The sequence below is a fragment of the Rutilus rutilus genome (genome assembly GCF_951802725.1).
Source record: "Rutilus rutilus genome assembly, chromosome: 18".
Classification (NCBI taxonomy): domain Eukaryota; kingdom Metazoa; phylum Chordata; class Actinopteri; order Cypriniformes; family Leuciscidae; genus Rutilus; species Rutilus rutilus.
Window position 1 is genome coordinate 1,707,988 of NC_140231.1, and position 22,104 is coordinate 1,730,091.

General features: G+C 38.7%; 1 protein-coding gene across 1 annotated transcript in view; it reads left to right on the top strand.

Annotated features, from left to right (window-relative positions):
* The window catches only part of fstl4 (follistatin-like 4), a 231,170-nt gene that overhangs the window by 140,837 nt on the left and 68,229 nt on the right, over positions 1–22,104 (top strand). The window contains exons 5-6 of the mRNA XM_084386854.1: positions 15,618–15,799; positions 19,989–20,109. Coding sequence (XP_084242980.1) covers positions 15,618–15,799; positions 19,989–20,109 — 303 coding nt within the window. The remainder of the gene's footprint in view (positions 1–15,617; positions 15,800–19,988; positions 20,110–22,104) is intronic.

Sequence of the window (22,104 nt, forward strand, 5' to 3'; positions counted from 1 at the left end):
GTAGCACCTTGTAATTAATACGGGACTTTATAGGTAACCAATGCAGTGATGATAAAATCGGTGTTATATGATCATATTTTCTTGATCTAGTAAGAACTCTAGCGGCGGCATTCTGGACTAACTGTAGCTTGTTTATTGAGGATGCAGGACAACCGGCTAATAAAGCATTACAGTAATCTAGTCTCGAGGTCATGAATGCATGAACTAACTTTTCTGCATCAGAAACTGATAGCATGTTACGTAGCTTAGCAATGTTTCTAAGGTGGAAAAAGGCGGTTTTTGTAACATATGAAATATGATTTTTGAAAGACAGGTTGCAATCGAGTATAACACCCAGGTCTTTTACTGTAGAGGATAAAGTAACAGGACATCCTACTATATTAAAGTTGTATTGCGAGAGGTTTTGTGGGCGTTGTTTTTTAACCGATAAGTAGTACCTCTGTTTTGTCTGGATTTAATAAAAGAAAATTTCGTGTCATCCAATCTTTTATATCTTTAACACACTCTGTCAATTTGGATAATTTAGCGTTTTCATCTGGCTGTGATGAAATATATATTTGAGTGTCATCAGCATAACAATGGAAACTAATTCCATGTTTCCTTATAATATTTCCAAGTGGCAACAGTACAGTTGTACAGTAAGTACTTGTTCCAAGTTTGTACAGTATAAAAACCATTACGTCTATGGAATGTCCCCATTTAGATAGCTGTGTGTGTGCGTGTGTGTGTGTGTGTGTGTGTGTGTGTGTGTGTGTGTGTGTGTGTGTGTGTGTGTGTGTTCGCTCAGATCCTTTCATTCCAGCCTAATGGAAGTGTTGAGAATGAGATACTTTTGTCTGGGTTTTAATTAAGAGTTCAGTCAATGGAGCTCAACTTCCCTCATTGTGCTGAGATTAGCCAGCCGACTGATGATGAGGATTGTGTGAGATGAAGCTGCTCCAGGGGAAACATGTGTTCGTATTATCAGTCAAAGCACATTTCCCCCTCTGTCTCTCTGGGTAATGGAGCGCGCTTGTGCCGCCATATTAATTGAAGGAGGGGAAGGAGCTAAAAACAGACGAAAAATGGAGGCATTGGCATAACATTTGCACAGTGCGTAAATGCAGACCTTGTCCTGAGTTCATCGCTCGACAGGATCCAGTGATCCGGAGACTCTTTCCCCACCAGCGTTTGGTTTTTTAAGTTTCCAGCCGTTTTCACAAAACTTTCTTGGCCCACAGAATATTTTGCTGTGTAAATATATCTGAACAGGCAATAACCATTTTCTTGTGGTCAAAGACTTCATCCACGGGATTCAGAACGATGATAAACACACAGATGTAGTAGATCGAGTCCATCAACACCCCTAAAGCTTCACATGCGTGACCTCTTCATGGGTTTCAATCGGTAACGTTGGGCAGTTTTGATTTGTTGAATGTTTGATGATCCGGTCAAGCTTAACTGAGCAATATATCGCAATACAAAAATGCAACTTTATGTATCGTGAATAGTGACAATAAATATTGTGTATAGTTCACCCAAAAAATAACAATACCTGTGTGAGAAAATATTCAAGTTTTCAGAGTTTTAGAGTCAGTACTACATTAAACTACTATATATAATGTTGAATATAATGTATAATAATGCAGTGGGGGAATATTAGTGTGTCCTGATAATGCCAGATGTCTGATGTTACCAGTAAAAGTGTCCTACATTATTATAAATATATCTAGTCAGTGACAGAGATCAAGCATATTCATCTACAATAATTCAGTATTTTCATCTTCAGAATCATGAATATTGTTATTCTGGCGTCTCTATTGTCCTGTGCTTTGGGTTTCAGCACCAAGTCCAAGACTATTCATTTACACACACAATGAAATATCAAATTTAGCATTTTAATCAACAGTACAGTCTTGAAGTATCGCAGTAATATCGTATGGTGAGTTCAGTACCGTGATATACATCGTTACACCCCTTGTTTCTTCTCCGCCTGTGTTTTGATCCGGAGAGTCTGCACTCTTATATTCTGTACTCAGTGAAAACACAGATTGCTGGAAAGTTGGTGGGGAAAGAGTTAATGGCTCTAGAGCTCAGCTTGGAAACGTCATCCGATCAGACGAGGCGCAGATAAAGGAGGGTTTCAGCGTTATAATGTTCACCTGACAGAGGGAAATGGAGCCGTTGGGATGAAATGACTTGAAGATGCGCGAACTGTGAAATATGCTTTAATGGTTCCCTGAGGAGGACAGCGCTTGAGCTCTTAGCCAAGGGAAATACCCCAACACATCATTTATTCACCCTTATATACAACAGAGAACTACATCACATGACAAAACAAAACAAGATATGCATGTAGTACCATAAATATGTCAACAATGGCATCAAAACAAAAGAGCAAAACTAGACTGAGGTGAAAATATCAATAAACTAGATCAATAATTACGTCTAACAACAAACTCACTCTAAAAAACACTGGGTTCAAACCAATTAGAACAAGGGCTGGGTAAATATAGGACAGAACACACGTTGGGTTCATTTTACCCAGCATAATTGATTCATTTTTACTATAGGCTAAGGCCCAATCCCAATTCACCCCTTGGCCCTACCCCTCTGTTTTGCGCGTTCCCGTGAAGGGGTAGGGTTGTCTCAATTCTCTTTTGGTTGTAGGGGTAGGGGGTAGGGTTAGGGTTAGGTTAGGGTTAGGTTAGGGTTAGGGTTAGGGAGCCCTTGAAACAAAGATTTTTTGGGACCACACTTCAAACGAAGCGGTATGAGAAAAGTACCTGCATACACCGGCTACAGAGGCAACATGACTGCCAATAATCATTTTCTTTGTCACATTCAATCTTGTGTTCATATTTACGGTCATGTTCTCCAAAGAAACGTTTGCAAAAAAAAAAATCACTGAAGTTCGTTAACAATAGTCCTGCAACATATTTTCATGTCTGATAACTGGTGAATGTAATTGCGGCAGGGAATTGGCTTATCTTTTACCGTACGTCTGCTATGAACGCATTGTTTTCTTGTGGTTATATGTGAGCACGATCTAAACGATATAAAAAATAGCTGTAACCCATGCAATTGAGACGATTAAAGCTGAAGACGGCATCTTGGAAGTTTGTGATAAACATTGCTGCATCTCCTGTGACGTAGGCGCTAGCGACGACGTATAATGACGTGTAACGGTGTAGTAGTGGTGTCCCATTTCTTAGGGGAATATTTTCACCCCTACGCCTTGCCACTCTGTTTCAAGGGGCAAGGGTAAGGGGTAGGCGAAGGGGTATAAAATAGAATTGGGATTGGGCCTAATACTAGGTTCTTTTTTTCTTTTCTTTTTTTTTTACTTCACACATGAATTAATGTCTACAGATTAACTTAAATCCTCTAAACATTTTTAAAATACTCGATACAACCACTGGCTTGCATGATAGCCATATCATATTTTACAGTATAGTATATTTTATATCATTTTAAATACATATTGCCAACAATTAAGCTCATTTAACAAATATTATCAGTAAAAATGTAACATTTATAAGTAATTAAAGTGTGATGGACCAGTCTCTGTTGTGCTGTTTCCACCGTAACGTCTCTGGATCTGTCGTGTTCAGCGGAGGAACTTCTAACTTCAGACCGCCGCTTTCACCCGGAGCAGAAATATGCGGAGACTCCATAACCTGTCCATACACAATCAGTGAACAGTTCTGAGAACATATTTTAACATCATACGTATTTATATTCTGTATCTTTTTGAATAAAATCATAAAATATTATGCAAGGCATCAGGCGTTTCGATCATGTGAAAAAACTGATGCGACACTCGTTTTGGAGACTCACATCACGCCCCTGTGTGTTGCTTTACATAAAATTAAACGATATACAGAACAATCATGAATTCATAGATAAACTAAAATGTACACAAACCTGTATTTTACTGAAGACATGCACCAGTTTGATGGAGCTGCACTGCTCTCTCCTGAAGAGGGCGCCAAAAGCCCGCGTTAAATAACTCAATCCCTGGGTTGTTACGTCTGACCCAGGATCTCGGTAACACAAAAACTACTCAAACACTGGGTTGTTCTTACTTCTGGAACTCGACCGCTGCGCATTGCAATCTCTCTCATTCATGACTGTACCATCTTTACAAGTCTTTGTGGATGCTAAACGTAATGACTTCAAAATTAATTTGGGGGTGTAATGGCTCGAATGTCTGCATTGTAATGCACAACTTTGCCTCTCCTTGTTCTAAAACTATGTGCATCACGAATTTTAGAAAAGAACCGCCCTCTCCACTTTTTGAAAAAATGCACATGCGCAACACTCTACCTGCTCCCGAGAGGGAACGCCTATTAAACGTGTGCACGAGAGAGCATGCACGAGCTAATCATAGCTTACATTAACTTTTAAATGGATTTCTCCATATAGCATGCCAAACTTTACCTGTCAAGGAGAAACTTCGCAACTGAGGCATCAGTGGGAACCCTAACCTGTGTTTTTAGCGCACGCCATCGTGTGAATCGTGTGCACGAGCACGTACGACGGCCTTACGTAAACATATCACCAGAATGATTGACACTTAGGAGGACCAATAGTCTTGATGATCCACCCGGAAAAAGAAAATCCTCCGCTATACCTTTAAGGCCATTCCCGTTTGGAATATGTGATTGTGTATTGTCAACAATAAGCAGAAACATTCTGCATTTCCATTTTGTAGTGTGGATCATTCATTGCGACATTTAAACTGATACTCATGTTTAATAATCTGATCAAATACTTCATGCTACTGCCCACTGACATGCTTTTAAAGCTACCGTTGTCCATTTGTTTGGCCTTCAACACACCTTAAAATGCACATGTCGAGATCAGGAAAATCTACATTTTCTCTAGGATAATGAGTAGGTCTTGCTAGAACCCCCCTAGCAAGATCATTTTTGGGACCTTTGCATGTATAAAACCCTGCTATGATATTCACTCAAAATTCGGAAAAGGGATATTCCCTCAAAATTCATAATTATTTAGTTGTCTCTTCCTATATAGTCTGTGGGCAAGTATTAATTGCAAAATCTGCACCTCTTCTGTGGCTAATACTAATTTCATAATGATCCTTTCTCTGTGAAGTCAAGCAGCAAAAGTTAAAGGTGAACTAAGTAACGTTTTTACCTTAACTGAACAGCTTCGGAGTCATTGGAATGGTTATATTACTTATTTGGGGTTGAATGGTGGTCGTTTACTAATTTCATAATGATCCTTTCTCTGTGAAGTCAAGCAGCAAAAGTGAAGTGATAATGTGCAAATATACTGGCCCATTTTGGGGTGAACTAATATGCAAGACTAGTCTTACATGTCACTGTTTATAACACTGTTCATCCTTGGCTGGGACTCTTAAACAAATATTGGGGGCATAAATTAAGAATATACCCACTTCTCCAGACACCACTACATCACTGAGCATATCGGATTATCAATAATTGTGCGTGTGTGTGTTGTCATGTAGGCTATAGACTGATTGTCTTGGCTTGCATCCATGAAATATTGTAATATTATAGGCCTACTGCGCATTGAGAAAATTTAGATGGGTATTGCGCAACAATCTGGAGATGGGGACCACCCCCCCCCCACACACACACACTGCTGATAGTATTGTGCACTTCTCATTCTCGTTTGGAAACACACTTAACACGTCACATCAGTTCACCAGGACATACGTCAAACTCTACCTTTTCATTCTTGAATATTCTGCTTCAAAGTCTGAAATACGTCACATTATGGAGCCGGTGAAATGGTTTGTTAAGGCTGTTGACTTGCTGAAACGTTGCGCTCCATCAGGCTAATAACCTGTAAAACACAATACGAGTTCAGCTTTGAATCTCTTCCATTCATTCATAACTGTGCTTGTATTGAAATGTCTATGAGGATTTGTCTAACGCTGAGGGACACGTCTGACCCAGATACAGTAATGAACGAGACTCCATTGTTGAGCGCTGAATGCTGATTTTTATTAATTAGATCGTTCATTAGTTGTGCTCCCCTGAACGAGTCTGGCTCTGGAAATCCCTCTGGGACCGAGATCGGATCTGGACACACTTCTGATGTGAAGAGCGTTTCAGATAAATGTGGTATGTTGTGATGAGTCTGCTTGTTCTCAGATGTCTCTCACCTTGACTCGTAAAAGAAAACACATGGAATTGCATCTCCTGATGTTACTGCCTTTTCCACATGTCTCTGTATTGTTTGTCTAGCATATTGTTAAGTGTTTCCTAAGGGGTGAATGGGAAAGTAAGAGTGACTCGATAGCAAAAGACTAACAGTTCTGCTGTTGATAATGACAATAAAGTACGATATTTCCCGAAAGAAACAATGATTTTGATATTGCTGTTTGCTTTCTTTAAAGGGTTAGTTCACCCAAAAATGAAAGATCTCTCATTGTTTACTCACCCTCATGTCGTTCCAAACCTGTACGATTTGCGTCCATCTTCCGAACACAAATGAAGATATTGTTAATGAAATCTGAGGGCTTTCTGTCTCTCCATTGAAAGCCTATTCACGCTGATTCTTCAAAAAGTTTGTAACTCTTCAAATAAAAAAGGCTTAATCCAAGTCTTCTGGAGACATATGATTTCTTTATAAGATGAACAGATTTAATTTAGGCTTTTATTCACATATGAACATTGATCGGTGAACAGAAGCTCAAGCATGAAATCCACTGATGTTCGTTCTCACTCGTCAAGCAAGTGTGTTGAGCTTCTGTTATCTTTGACTTTCAATGGAGGAACAGAAATCTCTCATTGTTAATCGTTGAAACACAAATCAAGATATTATTAAAGTCGTATGGGTGTGGAATGGCATGAGTGTAAATGATGACAGAATTTTTATTTGACGGTGACATTTGGGGTACATTTACCACATACACACACAGTACTGTAAAGCTCTGATAGTGTAACGACAGGCTTCAGTTTGTTCGATTGCACTGTAATACTGATATAATGTCTAAGTGGGTTGAGTTTGATGGGAAAGAGAATTACACAAAACAGATTGAGACCTTTTAAGATCAATTCGTATTGTCTACGTCGGATAAGGAGGATCTAATACATGTTTGATAGTAAATGCATTATTAACATTTAGGGGTTACCTAAAAAACAAGGCTACATAAGAAGGAATAAGAAATATCTTGAGGTTGAAATAAATTTGAAACAATTCATTATTGCCATATTTTAAGGCTTCCGTTATTCATGCAGGAATGCTTATGCCTCCAGTCATAGTTAAGGATCGCTCTTCATTGCCTCATGGTTCGTTCATATCTCCACTAATCATGAGTTCATGCGGAAGTATTAATTCAGGTATTAGTATGTGATTATTCATGTACCTTTAATGTAAAGTGTTACCCATTAGGGTTTGCTTTTAAAGGCACAATATGTAAGATTTTTGGATTAAAATATCCAAAAACCACTAGAACAATGTTATATATTTTGTTGACTTGTGTACTTACATTGTCGCAAATGTTTCCAAAAATGTTTAAATCCAGAGACATAAGCAGTTTTAACCAGGACACGGACTGTGTCGTTGCGTCGCCTATCAATGACATCACACCCTCGATTTCCGGCTTTATTTGGTAGAAACCAAACACCAAAGATGCTTTAATATATTATGTGTTTTATTAGACAGGTGAGCAACTGTTTGCACACATTCATCAACAGAAAACTAAGCGTTGTTAAATAGCTCAACACAGTCTTATTGTTTAAATCTCGTTTTTTATTTTTTTATTTACTGTGAGTACTGTGATTTACCATGCCTAATAGTCAAGTCAAGTCATCTTCATTAATTATTAAAGTCGGAATTATCCCAACAACACTTTATCTGTAGAGAGGTAAAGGGAGGCCTTCACAGGGAGAGACTAGTGGACACTTCAGGACTGCGCTGTCGTCGCGTTCAGGCGCAGGTCCTTCATCAGATCTGGAGTGTGTGTGTGTGTGTGACAAGGCTCGAAATTGCGACCATTTTGGTCGCATATGCTCCTGAAATTTAATCTGTGCGACCTAAAAATATATTTGGGAGCATTTGTGCGAGTGCAAATAATGGTTGTGGTGCGACCTGTTTTCATTTCTCTAAAAAAACGTTTGCAAATTACTTCACAGTGTGTACCTTATGTGCGCTGATACGCGATGGCCGGACCGTCATTCTATCCAACGTTATATAACCAATCCCGGGGTTTTTCCTGCATTGATTTTTTTTGGCGGCCGCCAAAGCCTTTGATCGGTGCGTGAGTGACTGCTGCGCTTGACGAGAGAAAGCCCCGGCCGCGCGCGCGCACTCTCACGTCTTCAAACAACACGAGCGCTGTCTTGCTCTCTCTCCCTCGCGCATATTAATCAAAATCATTTGACACGATAGAAAAAGGGCGGAAGACCGAAGTTTCACGTGGAGCATTCGGAGATTTTTTTTTTCTCCTAAATTACCGTGGAGTGTGAATTGTGCTAAAAAATAAACTACCGGGATAATCACACAACGCTTGCCGTATGCTACACATCCACTAATGACACTCCGATTCGCAAACTAATGACTCATTTGAACCGATTCACTTTAATGAACAACTGATCTGTCCAACACACTCACGAGACGTCTGAATCGGTGTATAACAAATCGGTACCACTTTACAATAATGTTCCACTTATTAAATTCTAGTTAACACAGTTGTACTATTAAAAAAACCATACATTATTGAATTTATTTTTATTTTTTATTTTTTTACATAGTTAATGCACTGTGAAGTAACATTAATGAACAATGAACAGCTGTATTTTTATTAACTAAGATTAACAAAGATTAATACAGCATATTAATAGCAATAGAGTGCCAAGTGCCAAGCAAAAAATGCAGGGACAGGTGTGTGGCAAACAAATCAGGTTCAATTATTAAGGCTTTTAATCGGCAGGATACGTCAAATATAACCATACTGTCTATGAATATAACACCGCATACACCATCGCCAAAGAAGAGCTTGCCTTCACTAAATTTATGTCAAATGACAAATCATGTGCCAATATCATCGGGGTGAGATGATATGGAGCCAGAAGACCAAATTTTGAATCTTGGCCACAGGATGAAATAAAATTTGTTAATATATAATTTGTAGTTGTGGTGCTCCTTAATGTTTGGTGGGTGCTCCTAAATTTTTGCTGGTGCTCCTAACTTTTTGAAGTTGGGAGCACCAGTGCTACCAAGTAAAAAAGTTAATTTCGAGCCCTGTGTGAGAGTGTGTCCAGGCGCAGGTCCTTCATCAGATCTGGATACGGCCTGGATCCGGCGGACTGCGGTAAACCTCGGGATAAACAGAGAGACTAATATTAGCGTAGACGCCATTCTTCTTATGATGTAACGAGTACATCAGGATTTATGGGAAGTGTTCCCGGTTCCAGCTGACCTGATCTATGCAGCCTAACATTGAATTATAGAAGTCTATAATGTGTTATGTGTATGCTAGGTCAAAGAGATGTGTTTTTAGTCTAGCTTTGAACTGACAGAGTGTGTCTGCTTCCCGGACAATGTTAGGAAGACTGTTCCAAAGTTTTGGTGCTAAATAGGAGAAGGATCTACCGCCAGCAGTCGATTTTGATATTCTAGGTATTATCAACTATAATAGCGATCTAGCTTGTGTAACATGTAGTAGCCGCATAGTAGCGGACGCACAGTTTAGATGCATTTGAGTGTGTTGAAAGTTATGTAATAATGCTGCTCTGTTACCCCACATATATGACGGGATGAAGCGGATGAGGTCGTCTGTGGAATAATAAAAGCTCCACTTGCTCTCAAGCCGAAAACACCTTAGTTTTGAATAAGCGACCTCTAGTGGCGAAAAATTACATAGTGTGCCTTTAAGTATAATACTTTAATGTATATTACTTCTATAGTAAGTACTTCCTTTGAAGGTAAAGTGCACTTTTTGTCAAGGACATCTTGTCATCCCACGTGCTCATATTGTGGGATTATGAGCGAGTGTTTTCTCGCCTCCGAATCCCGCAGCTGTAGTTAGTCCGTCTAAAGCCCACAGGCCTCTACAGGCCGACGGCGGAGAGCGATTGATTGAGCTCTAGAAGCGCTGAAGTGCACACACACTGTCCTCAGTGTGATAAAGTCCTGCGATGCTGCTCTAAATCCATTTACTTGTTCGACAGCCGTGCAATTGTTTCCCTTTGTCAGGTGACAGTTCTGGACAGGTCAGGGAAATCTGGTCTCTGCGTTTATTTGTCCAGTTGTCCAAAGAAAAGGGTTCACCGTGGTGTTACTGCATGCATTGCTCAGGTGTAGATTAACTGAGACGAGACCATTCATATTCGGTATTTATGACATGCTTTTAACATTTGAAGCTGCAAATGCTGTGTTTTAATCTTAAATGCCATGGCTGACAGGACAGGATAATTGCAACCACTGGTTGAGACCTAAATACATTCAGCGCTTGTGACATTTATCCACAGGGATTATAGCCGTATTGCTTATAACCTTATAAATGTACGGAAACTGACTGTCAGAGGCCACTAATATACAGACACTGAACTAAATGCACACTTCTGAAGAGTTTCTTTTCGAACTTCAAGAGGATTCATGTTCATGCTTTGCTCTCAGCGATTATCACAGGGAGAAGCTTTGTGGTCGTGTCGCCATCACTGCAAAGACAAAACACACTCTCGAAAGTGCTTCATGTGATGACGTCCATCAACTGGTTTATTCAAGTCCAAAAATATGGTCTTAACTTCAACATTAGGCTACGCCGATGGTAGAAACAGCTCCCCAAGATTAGTATATCTATAAATATAACATATTTTGGAGAATGATTCTGATTCATTAGCATCTCAATGAAGCACACGTTCTCCATGTGGCATTCAGTCTTTAATTTATTGTCTTCTCGTAAACTGATGTATAAAATAGTCTGTGTATGAGTAAGTGATTTACATAATCATAAGTGAGCTGCTGAATTGGGTTGATGTGGGGTTTTTTTTGTGCAATAAATTCACCATAAATGATGATCATATGTGTCTAGCGTGACTACAGACACGGAAGTAGTTTGTGTCATATGGCATTATCTTCACGACCTCTCGTACAGGAACACGAGCTTCTGCTGATTAAACTGTGAGATCTGCTGTTTGATTAGATCTTTACATCTTTACATCCCCATCAAGTCTCCATAGACGTGCTAAATGCCAATGAATTGTTCTTTCTCGGTAGAAGAGAGATGCAAATAGAAATGAGTTGAAGGTCAGAAGACCCAGAGAAATCAGAAGAGCTTGTGATCTCTCGTTCAGGAGTGTGTGTGTGCCGTACACCGCTGTAACTCGTGCTTCACTATCACAGTACGATCATCGTTGAAGAATCCACTAGCTAGTCTCGACTGTTTCCCGAAACCATATTGTCGCAAATTGGTCGTTCAACCACGTTGGTTAATGATGTCACACAGGTGGAGGAGTAATAACTACTTCTAATGAATCTGTTTCAGATCTGAGAGATGTTTTGCTATAAATTACGGACTGGCATCTGAGGACTATTGCTCATTTCTCTCAGTTATTTTGCTTTATTTCCAGATTCACTCATAGACTCGTTCTCACACACTAGAGCTCGTTCACACACACACACACACTCTTCAACAACTACACTTTAAATCTCTTGACAAGCTAAAAGAAGTAAATGACATTTGCATGTATTGTAAATTAAAGACACAGGTTGCACTGAATGTCAGCTTGATTATTTTGCTCAAGATCAGGATTTATTGAGTCCACATGTCATGAACACTAGAAACTCTTCTTCTAACCACAGGAGATCTGCCGTTACACACACACAACTCTGAGATGCTGTTTGCGAATGTTCACTGGAACAATGGTTTCTGGAAAGACTCGTTGAACTATGATGATAACGACAGAACTCGTGAACATATTACATCATATTACAAAATATACAATCAAGTCTTTTTCTAAACTTGACAAAACACACATCACTGGAGGAAGCAACATAAGATCATTTTGCAGAAATGTGGCCACAGGTTTGTTTCTTCCTCGAGCCTGTGTTAATGCAACCAGTCTATCTGAAATGTGTAAGTGGATTGAATCTCGCAAACACAAGATTGAATCTGAAACACAGAAAGTTAGACAGAATAATGGACAAACATAACTCAATGCGAGTCATGTAACAATATGATTGTTCTCTCTGAAATGTGCTTCATGGTGGACGTGTGTGTGTGTATGAGTGAGCGAAAGAAAGTGAAAAGAAGAAGAGCTATATGAAAAGAAAATAGTGTGTGAGACCTTTCATGGGGAAAAAGGAGATATTTGAGGATTAACTCAGATTTATGGCATGCCATAACAATTTCTACGTTTCAGCGCTGACCTTTCCCTTAGCACTCGAGTGATAGATGTACTTCATTACCATGTGTGAAAAGCACCAAACCAAACACCTTTCTCTCAGAGCCGTCAGTGATGGATCAGCGCAGGATTGTGGGTAAAAAGATCAGGTTTGCGTATGCTTATGACCCTGATGTCATGTTAACAGACAGGCTTGACATTGAGGGCCATATACAGTATAAAATGTGGAAATCTCACAGACACGATACAGTATCTCCCCATGATCCCAATATAAGGACTGTTTCTTCTAGCTGATGTAGGCTCTATGAATCTGCAGATATATGAGTGTGTGACTGTTCGATAAATGCAGTATGAAACAAGAGTCTTGTTTATGGCCATGTGAGGGTATTTATTTCTGTAAGCATATCAAATTTCACTCAGCTCCTTCAACCACGCTAACAAGATCTCACGACACTTTATACATTTTCAATTATAGTGAAAGTCTTATCGTTCACAAATGATCCCTGTCGAGAACACACAGACAATTCCCTTCATTCCCTGAAACTTCAGGTTATCACAACCGAATTTTCCTTCAAACCACAGTATATGTTTTTAGGAAAAACTGCATATTTTCAAAACTGCTAATCAGTCTCACATACAGTGAGTCCTGTATAACGAGGCGAGTTTAGGCTGATGTTCATTAGGCACCAATGAATCGTCTTTATTAGTGAGACTGTGATAGAGGAACTGACAGATATTCATCAAATAAACTTTTATTGTACAAAGCTATCAAAATCAGTGGAGTCTGAAAGTTTTAGCAGAGCTAAATTCAACGCAATGGAAAAAAATAAAATACTACATACACTATAAATATGCTTGTTTCAACCCATATTTGGGTCAAATATAGACAAACCCAAGCGTTCGGTTTAGAAATGTAAACCAATGGTTGGGTTTGCCCATACATGTATTTGACTCAGCCATATTTGACCCAGAAATATAACATTTTTTATCACAGGACAGAACCAAACACAACTAGACACACACAAATACATAAATTAATAAAAAAATAATAATCAAAAAAAAAATATATATATAATTCCATTAGATTAAAGTTTACACATTAAGCACAGATGCCTGACGTGACATTATGGACAAGGTGAGATTGTACAATTGGACCAAATCAGATATGTAACATTATGTAAATAAATAAAAATAAATACATTTAAATAGAATTTAAGGAGAGTGACAATTATAAAAGAAAACAATTATATTTCAAATAGTGTCATCATTGTCTGCGACTTTGACTAATACTCAAAAAGCCCCTAAGAAATTTCAAATCCACCTATATTTACAGAGATATTCAAATTAGAAAATAATAATAATAATAATAAAAACGTCATTGTTTGAGGAAAGTGGCAATAATAATAAAGACTAAAATTTCATCTTTGAATATAATTTCATTATTTAATATTATGTATCTGTATTATTATTCTTTATTAGTATTCATAATCAGTTGTATTATCTTATGAAGTTTAGACTATAGATTGCATGGACACGTGTGTTTAAGGAACATATTTTAGACACGAGGAGGGTAGCTGGGAGGATTATGTATTCTGCTTAAAGGTACGTGTAAAATGCAATGTTCACTTAGCAGAGAGCTCCAATGATGATGACACTTCAGATGTGTACAGATGGTTTCAACTGATGCAAATGTACTATTTGTATACCACTAATATACACTGAGAAATAGTTTCTTAATGTGGAAAGTGGATTGTACCATGTGTAAGCATCAGCATATACGTTCCATCTTCAAACAATGTTTTTCTACCTTACAAGGAAGTCGAAAAGTCGCTCAGTTGTGTATTTAAGCTCAATCTTACTGTACTACAGCAGAGAAACACGGAAACGCATAGACCTGGCATGAATATAACATCTTCTCAGAGTTTCTCTCCTGACATGTAAGAATAAAGATTTTTCTTGGCAAGATAACTGGTGTCCGGTCCCGTGAATCAAATAATAACGAGGAAAAGGCTTAAATCCAAGTCTACAAGAACAAATAGTTTGCCAAGTGTCGTCATAGTCACTGATTTTTGATAAATAGTTAAGGAAAAGACTACACTGGTTCTTATTAAAGTGTGTGTGTGGCCTTCAATCAATTAATCAATCAATCAATGTATCAATTAATCATTTTAAAACACAACCAAAGTTGACCAAAGTGCTTTACAAAGAATGAAAGAAACACAAGAAATAAAAATACTATACATGCATACCAAACAAGCCAAAATAAGTGATACGCAATCAAGAGCAGACGAGACCAAGATCCTTTGTATGTAAAATAAATAAACAAATAATTTAATAAAATGTAAGGAGAGTGACATTTATAAAAGAAACCGATTAGATTTCAGATAGTGTCATGATTGTCTCTGGCTTCGGCTAATAGTTAGGAAGCCCCCACGAAATTTCAAATCCACCTACATTTACAGAGAAAATTAGGAAATAATAATAATTAAAAAAAGTCATTGTTTGAGGAAAGTGGCAATAATAACAAAGAACAATTGTCACCAATTTTTGATAAATAATTAGCAAAAAAAGAGAAGACTACAATGGTGTGTGTGTGGCCTTCGGTTCAGATGTTTCCCTGAGAGTAGACCGGACCGAGACTCATACGTGTTTGAGATGGTACTGCGGTGTCCAGAAGTTTCCGTCAGCTTCTGTTCCTGCTGTTTCCTCCACCGGCTGTAAGAAGACTCCTCTCAGCGGGCAGCTCTGATCCGCCATGTAGAGGGATGTCTCCTAATGACTTATTCATATCATATTTCCTCTTCTCATCAGTCGAGCAAAGCCTTGTATACACTGTCATCTTTTGCTCTGCCTCCGTGCCGGATACACGAAACAATCTTCCTCCCACTCGAGGGTCTTAAAGAGCGGCTCAGCGGGTGGGCTGTGTTTGCATAATTTTATTGCCAGTAAGGCATAAACAGTCACTACCACACTTGATTAATCACGGTTCTCATTTTCCCCGCCGTCTTTCATAGACATAAGTGCTGCCGAGCCGCATGGGAATTAATGTGACAGTTTAAAACATGCTTGTTAATCCCTCCTCGACGGCGAAAGAAGCTGCGATACAGCTGAAGGGTCTAAATGACAATGTTTACCTTTAGTTTTTCAATGTAAATCGCAGGATTACAGTTCATTAATGGGGACCCCCACGTTGAACGACTGTCCAGAAATGCAAATCGCAAACACGTCCGTGCTCCTCGTTTTCCTTCGGTCGCATCCGGATAATTCAGTTCTTGTGGTGTGTGTTTACAGGCGACACGTGCACCATGGCGGAGTACAACAAGCTGAAGAACATGCTGTTGGATATGCAGCCCAGGAGCTCCACGAGCGGCCAGCCGAACGCCATGGACCAGAGGAGGTCTCTGGTGGACACCATGTTCAAGTATATAGATCGAAACCAGGACGGCCGTCTGAGCAGTGAGGAGCTGGCAGAGGTAAGAGGACCGATAGGGATGATGTAGATCCAGCCGGTTGTTATCTCAGAATAAACCCTGACGGGGTGATCAGGATCAGGTCTTCATCAGCCTGAAGGGGTTTATTCTGAGATAACAACCGGCTGGATGGACACTATCACACTTATTACACGGATGCTTGCCACATAAGTAAATAATTAGACACAAAATATTGATCTGAGTTGAAATATTTTATGAGGTTTTTAAACGTAAAGCTTCGAGAGAGCAGTTTCAGCTGCGAGTTCAAACTAGACGGACATTTAAGAGATACGGTATACAGTCATACACTTATTACACTGCATTTCACCACATAAATAATTATGAGGATTAGAGATATTGATTTCAGATTAAACTGTTTTAAAACCGTACCTGTTTATATCTTATAATCCAACAGTGTACAAAACAGTAGTCGCAAAATGGCAGCATCTGCATTTGTATGAGAGAGAGCGAGCGAGTCCACGATACTGGATGGCATAATTATATAACTGTACACAAAATATTGATTTGACTAAGTTTTTATATTTTATTAGCTCACCAAATGCAAAAAACAGTCCTAGTGAGTGTATAGCGCTGATGAGTCCAGTGACCCGGATGAGCCTGTGTTTCTGTTCTCAGAGGTTGTTATCTGGGAATAATACACCGCTGGATGGAGCGATTGACCAATCAGAATCAAGCAATCATCAGACTGCATAGCAAATATTAGGAAATACTTAAGAGATTTATTATTTACACACCCTTATGTCATCCCAAACTAATATGTTCCAGTTTTTGCAAAGTTGAAGATTCATTACATACAGGGTTTGACATTCACATTTTTGCTCATCAGTCCCTGTGGCTAGTGGTTTTCCAAAGTTATGAGCCACTGGACACAGTTTTTACATCGATACCATGGGGGAAAACGGCCATATAGATATTTTTAATATTATCTCATAATTTGTCAGCAGGTTTATTAGGCTGCTGTCACTTTAAGACCTGACGCACAGATGCATTATACTGTTACACATGCGTTTCTTTCTCAACTGTTTACGTTCACTTAAAACACAACTGGCTGTGGTTACGTGAATACTCGCCAAGATCAGCATTATTGACATCATTTTGTGTGTATTTGACTGTTTAAGCACAATATACTCAAAAAATTACTTAATTTAGTGCTGAGAGGTGGTTTTATGTTTTTTACACCAACAATATTCATCCGGAGCAAATGAAACGAGTGAGTGAGGATAGGAGTGTGTGTGTGTGTGTAACTCACTGTCGAAACGATGAGAGAGAGAGAAAGAGCAGCTGGTATCGTCTATCTATTCTGCTGAAAATGAGTATTAGAAGCGTGTTAGTATCGTAAAATCTGTGTTTTTGACAACCCTACAATGCATTTAGTTCATTATTTCAGATGGCTTTTTAAAAGACTACAATTGAAAAATGTATAGGCTGTATTATATATAAAATTCAACCCACCAAAGTGGCTAATAGGAGAGATTGCGTTAAATAAACCCGCATTTGGCAGGTTGGCGGGTGTTAATGTCGAGCCCTGATTACATGACAGTTTATAGTCTGTTAAACTCCAGAAGACAACCACCTCCAAAGCTGTCCATATGATTCATGTGCGACTTTAAGTTGTTAAATAAGGTTTAGGATTAAAACTGTTCACTGTACACTCTTAGAAAAAATGGTTTATTTGGATGTATATAGAACTTGATACATCCAAATACTCAATTAAAAAAAATATTCATGCCAAACAGGTTCTATGTAGGGTTTAATAACATAATATGATTGCATGTTTTTCTAGTGATAAAGTATGTTTACAGGCTGTTTAAAGGTAGGGTAGGGAATTTAGAAGCGGCTAGCAATAGTGAGCTAGCTTTGAAAACATGAGATCTTCAGAGCGTCTCAAAAGACACGCGTCCTTCAGAACACATGAACGCTCACAGCAGAGTCTGCGAGACGAGAGACCGCGGACATTACTCATGTCTCAAAGCACAGAACATTACAATAATAATGAACGTAAACCACTTACGGAGCTCTTACTTGTGCCATCCGACTGCTGCACATTCATTTAGCCGTTGATACAGTGTTGACAGAGAAATGTGGACCGAATGCAACATGACAGAATGCTGGATGAGCCGGTTTTGGTCCCGAGACTTCCACAGAAGATAGATGGACATGTTTTAATATTTAGACCCACTTCCATTATTGATTTCTATCAGGATGTGAAGAAAGTTTCAACCAGTATAACAAAAAGTGTTTATAAAACAAATAGCCTACCCTACCTTTAATTCATAACATAAAAATTAAAAATGAATTAAAACAAAATGAATTAATTTAAAGTAAATCCCTAAAATGATCCCATGATGGAAGGAAACCCCTAAAAGATTCTATATATGAAGCTCCCGATGGAATGTTTTAGGAAGAAATAATTGAATTATTAGAAATAATAACGCTTCATGGCCACATTACCACCTCGGGTGTGCATTATTTATTATGGGAGTCAATTATTCTGCTTATACTATGATTACCACACCTCAAGACATTGTTCAGATTATGTATTGCAAGAAGTTTGTCAGGTTTTTGTCCGTAAAACGCTCTTGTGTGCCTAATCTCTTACGCATCTCATCCCAAACTTGATCCATTGATCACAGACTAATGCAGTTATCAAAAGAGTTATTAGAGAGAGAGAGTCTGTGCGTCTCTCAACAGTAGCTGCGTTTCCATTACCCTTCAAATTGCGCAAATTGAAATTGCGAGTTGAAAATACGGCCAATGGAAACACGTCAATTTCAGAAAAACTCCCATTTATCGCAAACAAAGTTTTCGCAAAAGGAGGTTTTTCAGGCAATTCGAAAAAGAAATATTTTGTAAAACTGCAATGGAAACCGTTTTTGCGCATTTACAGTCACCTGACGTAGATGTGTTTGGACAGAAGACGAGACAGAGTTCTTTATTAAATTCATAAAAGACAAAAGAATTACAGGAATACTGGATTCTAAACCTCAAATAAATGCCACAATCAAGACCTCGCAGCAGATCTGAGGGAGAAACACCCAGAAACTCCTCATATGAGCCGCTCACAGTATAATAAGGGTCGTTCCTCACCATTAATGCTTGGAAAACACACACACATCTCCTTCGATTAATAATAATGTCTAGTGCAGTGGCTGAGATATAGTACAGAAACCATGGCCATGGTTTTTGGAATGATTTTACTGATCGCGAGAGGAGTTTTAGTCGCATAACATCGGTTAATGGAAACGCCATCATTTCGAAATAGTTTTTTGTCGACATGTAGAAAAAAATCGCAAAAGTTTTGCACAAATCTGTAATGGAAACGCGCCTAGCGTCTCTACTATTAGTGAAACTGTAAGTTTAACTGCTTCAAGAACAGCGCCGTTATTTCCTCGCTAGTGAGAAATGTCATGTCGCTTTTAAAGTTTTTAACTATTTTAAGGACAAAATCGTCAGAGCAGCGCTGACATGTTTCTGTGTGAGTGTGTGTCCGTTCTGTACTGTAAATAATTGCACACCCTACAACATTCGTCAACCAATCAGATTCAAGCATTCAACAGTCCATATAGAACCTTTCCTCTGAGAGTGTTCATCATCTCGCTTGTTTCACAGAGACTCACCAAATAAATACATGCACATAAAATGTTAATTTGAGTTTTATCATTTTACCGGCATATTATCTTAAATCTTCCACTAAACAAACATTGAAGCAATATTACAGCACATTGATACTGACTATTGTTATTTTCAGTCGTACACTGTAAAAAGAGGTTACTTGCAATTTTGACCTTGAAGAGCTATTTCTGCCCGATTTAATGCTTAAAAATGAGTTTTGTTGATATAATTCACTGTATTTATGTGGTTTCAGTGGATTTGCTTTTAATTAAACCAGTTAACTTAGAAGTTAGCATTTTTTTCAGTGTATGAAAGACTGAAAGTAGTGTAAGTTTCGTAATCCTCCGCTTCCAGCCAAACTCATGTTTAATTCAGCTTCTGCTGGCTTGGTTCTTGTCATTATTGAAATCTGCGTGATTCAGATTCTTGAACTCTTCCATTAACACTCATCGCATGTGCCAACCAATCTGCATCAGGAACAACTAGGTTGTGAGGTATAAGACAAGAGCTTCATCACACCTGTAATGGATAACGTTGTTCATCTCCTGTTCTTTCACAGATCTCCGTAAAGGAGCATCTGGAAAACATCTTAATGGAGTGCAGCATGCAAGACCTCCTGCGTTACGACGACTACAACAACGACGGTCACCTGACCCTTCAGGAGCTTTACACAGCTTTCCGTGAGTCCCACACATCACTGCCCTTCAGTACAAATGAGCTTCTCTCTCCATGTGGCAGATCTGCAGGTTTCTCAGTGAGCCAGGCACCATTACGCCTCTCTCTGAAACACATTTGCACCTGATCCTTTGGGCCAATGAATGCTAATCATGGCCTGATGATGAGAGATGAGTGCTTTTGGCGGAAAAAGAGAGATGAGATGGCAAGCCGAGATTATCTCGTATCATCCATCGTCCTACGCCGCATAAAGCAAAAGCTCTCGTTTCATTCGTTTCAGGAATTGGCGATGCGATTCGCAGTCTCAGCTTCCCGAATGAGCAACTGTAACTAAAATTATACATCCATTCCACACGGATATAAATCACGGTGTTAAGACTCGGCTACAGAAGAAACACGGCTCCATTACCCAGCACCAGTCATTTACCGGTGTAATGAGGAGTTTAGTGGAGTGTTTGTCGTTATACAGTCCCTTTGCTAGTGTGTGTGTGTTGGTCATCAGATGAGAAGGCTGACGTGTAATAAAGCATTGCGTCGGTCGAGCTCTCCTCAAGGTTAACCGTGTTGCTGCGGTGGGATTTTGGAGGATGTCATCTGGAATGAAGGAGAATATCTCGTGAGAAAGGATCATTGCTGAAATTGTTTCCGTGCAAACAGACGTCCCTGAGGAGATCCACTTCATGCTCCTCTGTTTGTTTCTAAGAGAAAGACACTTTATTTATTTATTGTCTGACGAAATTGCTTTACACATGTTATTCAACTTTCTCATGCTGTGAGCTTTCAGAGGAAACGTGCACATATGTAGAATTTCCCAAATCTTGTTCTGTCATTAGACGTCATCATTATGTTCATTCAGTGAAGTTTTCATGTATTGTCTTAATTGTTTTAAGCTGGTAAGTGGTGTCGGGCTGGTGAATACCTGTTCATTAGCTGTTCATTAGCTGGTTATGAGCCATCAGTAAAGGCATATATTCATAAGCAGCTTATGATATGCACAATCATTTTTAGAGACACAATAATGAGTTTTCAGATGTATTGACCATTCAGCATTGTTCGCATGTTCTTGAAGACAGTTCTCTTGACACTGACAGACACTGAATTATTTTTAGTTATTTTTTCGAGACACAGCAGGCAAAAACATCGGGGTTTTTTTACTGGTCAATTTTGAGATTTTTGGATATTTGTCTTCAATAGCATGTCTTCTTTCAGACTTGTGTTGAAAAAAGGTCTGAAATACACATTTAGGTCTTTATTTTATTACACTTTGTCTGTTTGCGTCTGTAGATTTCTCCTAAATTCAACAAAAGTTGGCGTTCTTAATCAACATGCTGCTCCGCAATCTCTGCCGTCAGCCTGTCATCACAGGCACCGCTGGAAAGCTCTCTCTCTCCTGTACAATCCTGTCGGATCCAAATATGGTCATTTCCTTTTTATCAGCAACCAATCGGGAAAGTAAAAGGGCTGAATGCGCAATCTCATTGGCTGATGATAAATCTTTAAAGCCTGTTTTCTCAAAATGACTTTTCTCTCATTCTCCAAGTCCGAAATCTCCACTTCAGTAGCACCGATATACACCAAACTCTCCAGTCTTGTACCTAGTTATATTATGAAGACATTTACAGAGGGATTTGTAAATATATTATTCCTAGCCTGATTTATATAACATTTTATTCCAAAAAACATGGCGAAAATATTTTTTTAAGGCTATTGACAGTATATTCTGATTTACAGGATAACAAAAGTAGAATCCATAAATCCCTCTGCAATTTTTTCCCCATCTAATATGTGAACACAATGAAAAAATATTTTTTAACCTGGCTTTATCCAATATTCAGATATCGTTTTTTTAAATATATATAAAATTAGTGCATATTTGATTAGATATTGCCTGATTTGCATATTTAAACATTAAATTACAGAAAACTTGTAATACATTTTTTTCTCATCTTAATGTAGGTAATCAACTGGGAAAGTTTCACGGTGATATCTGCTAGTTAAAA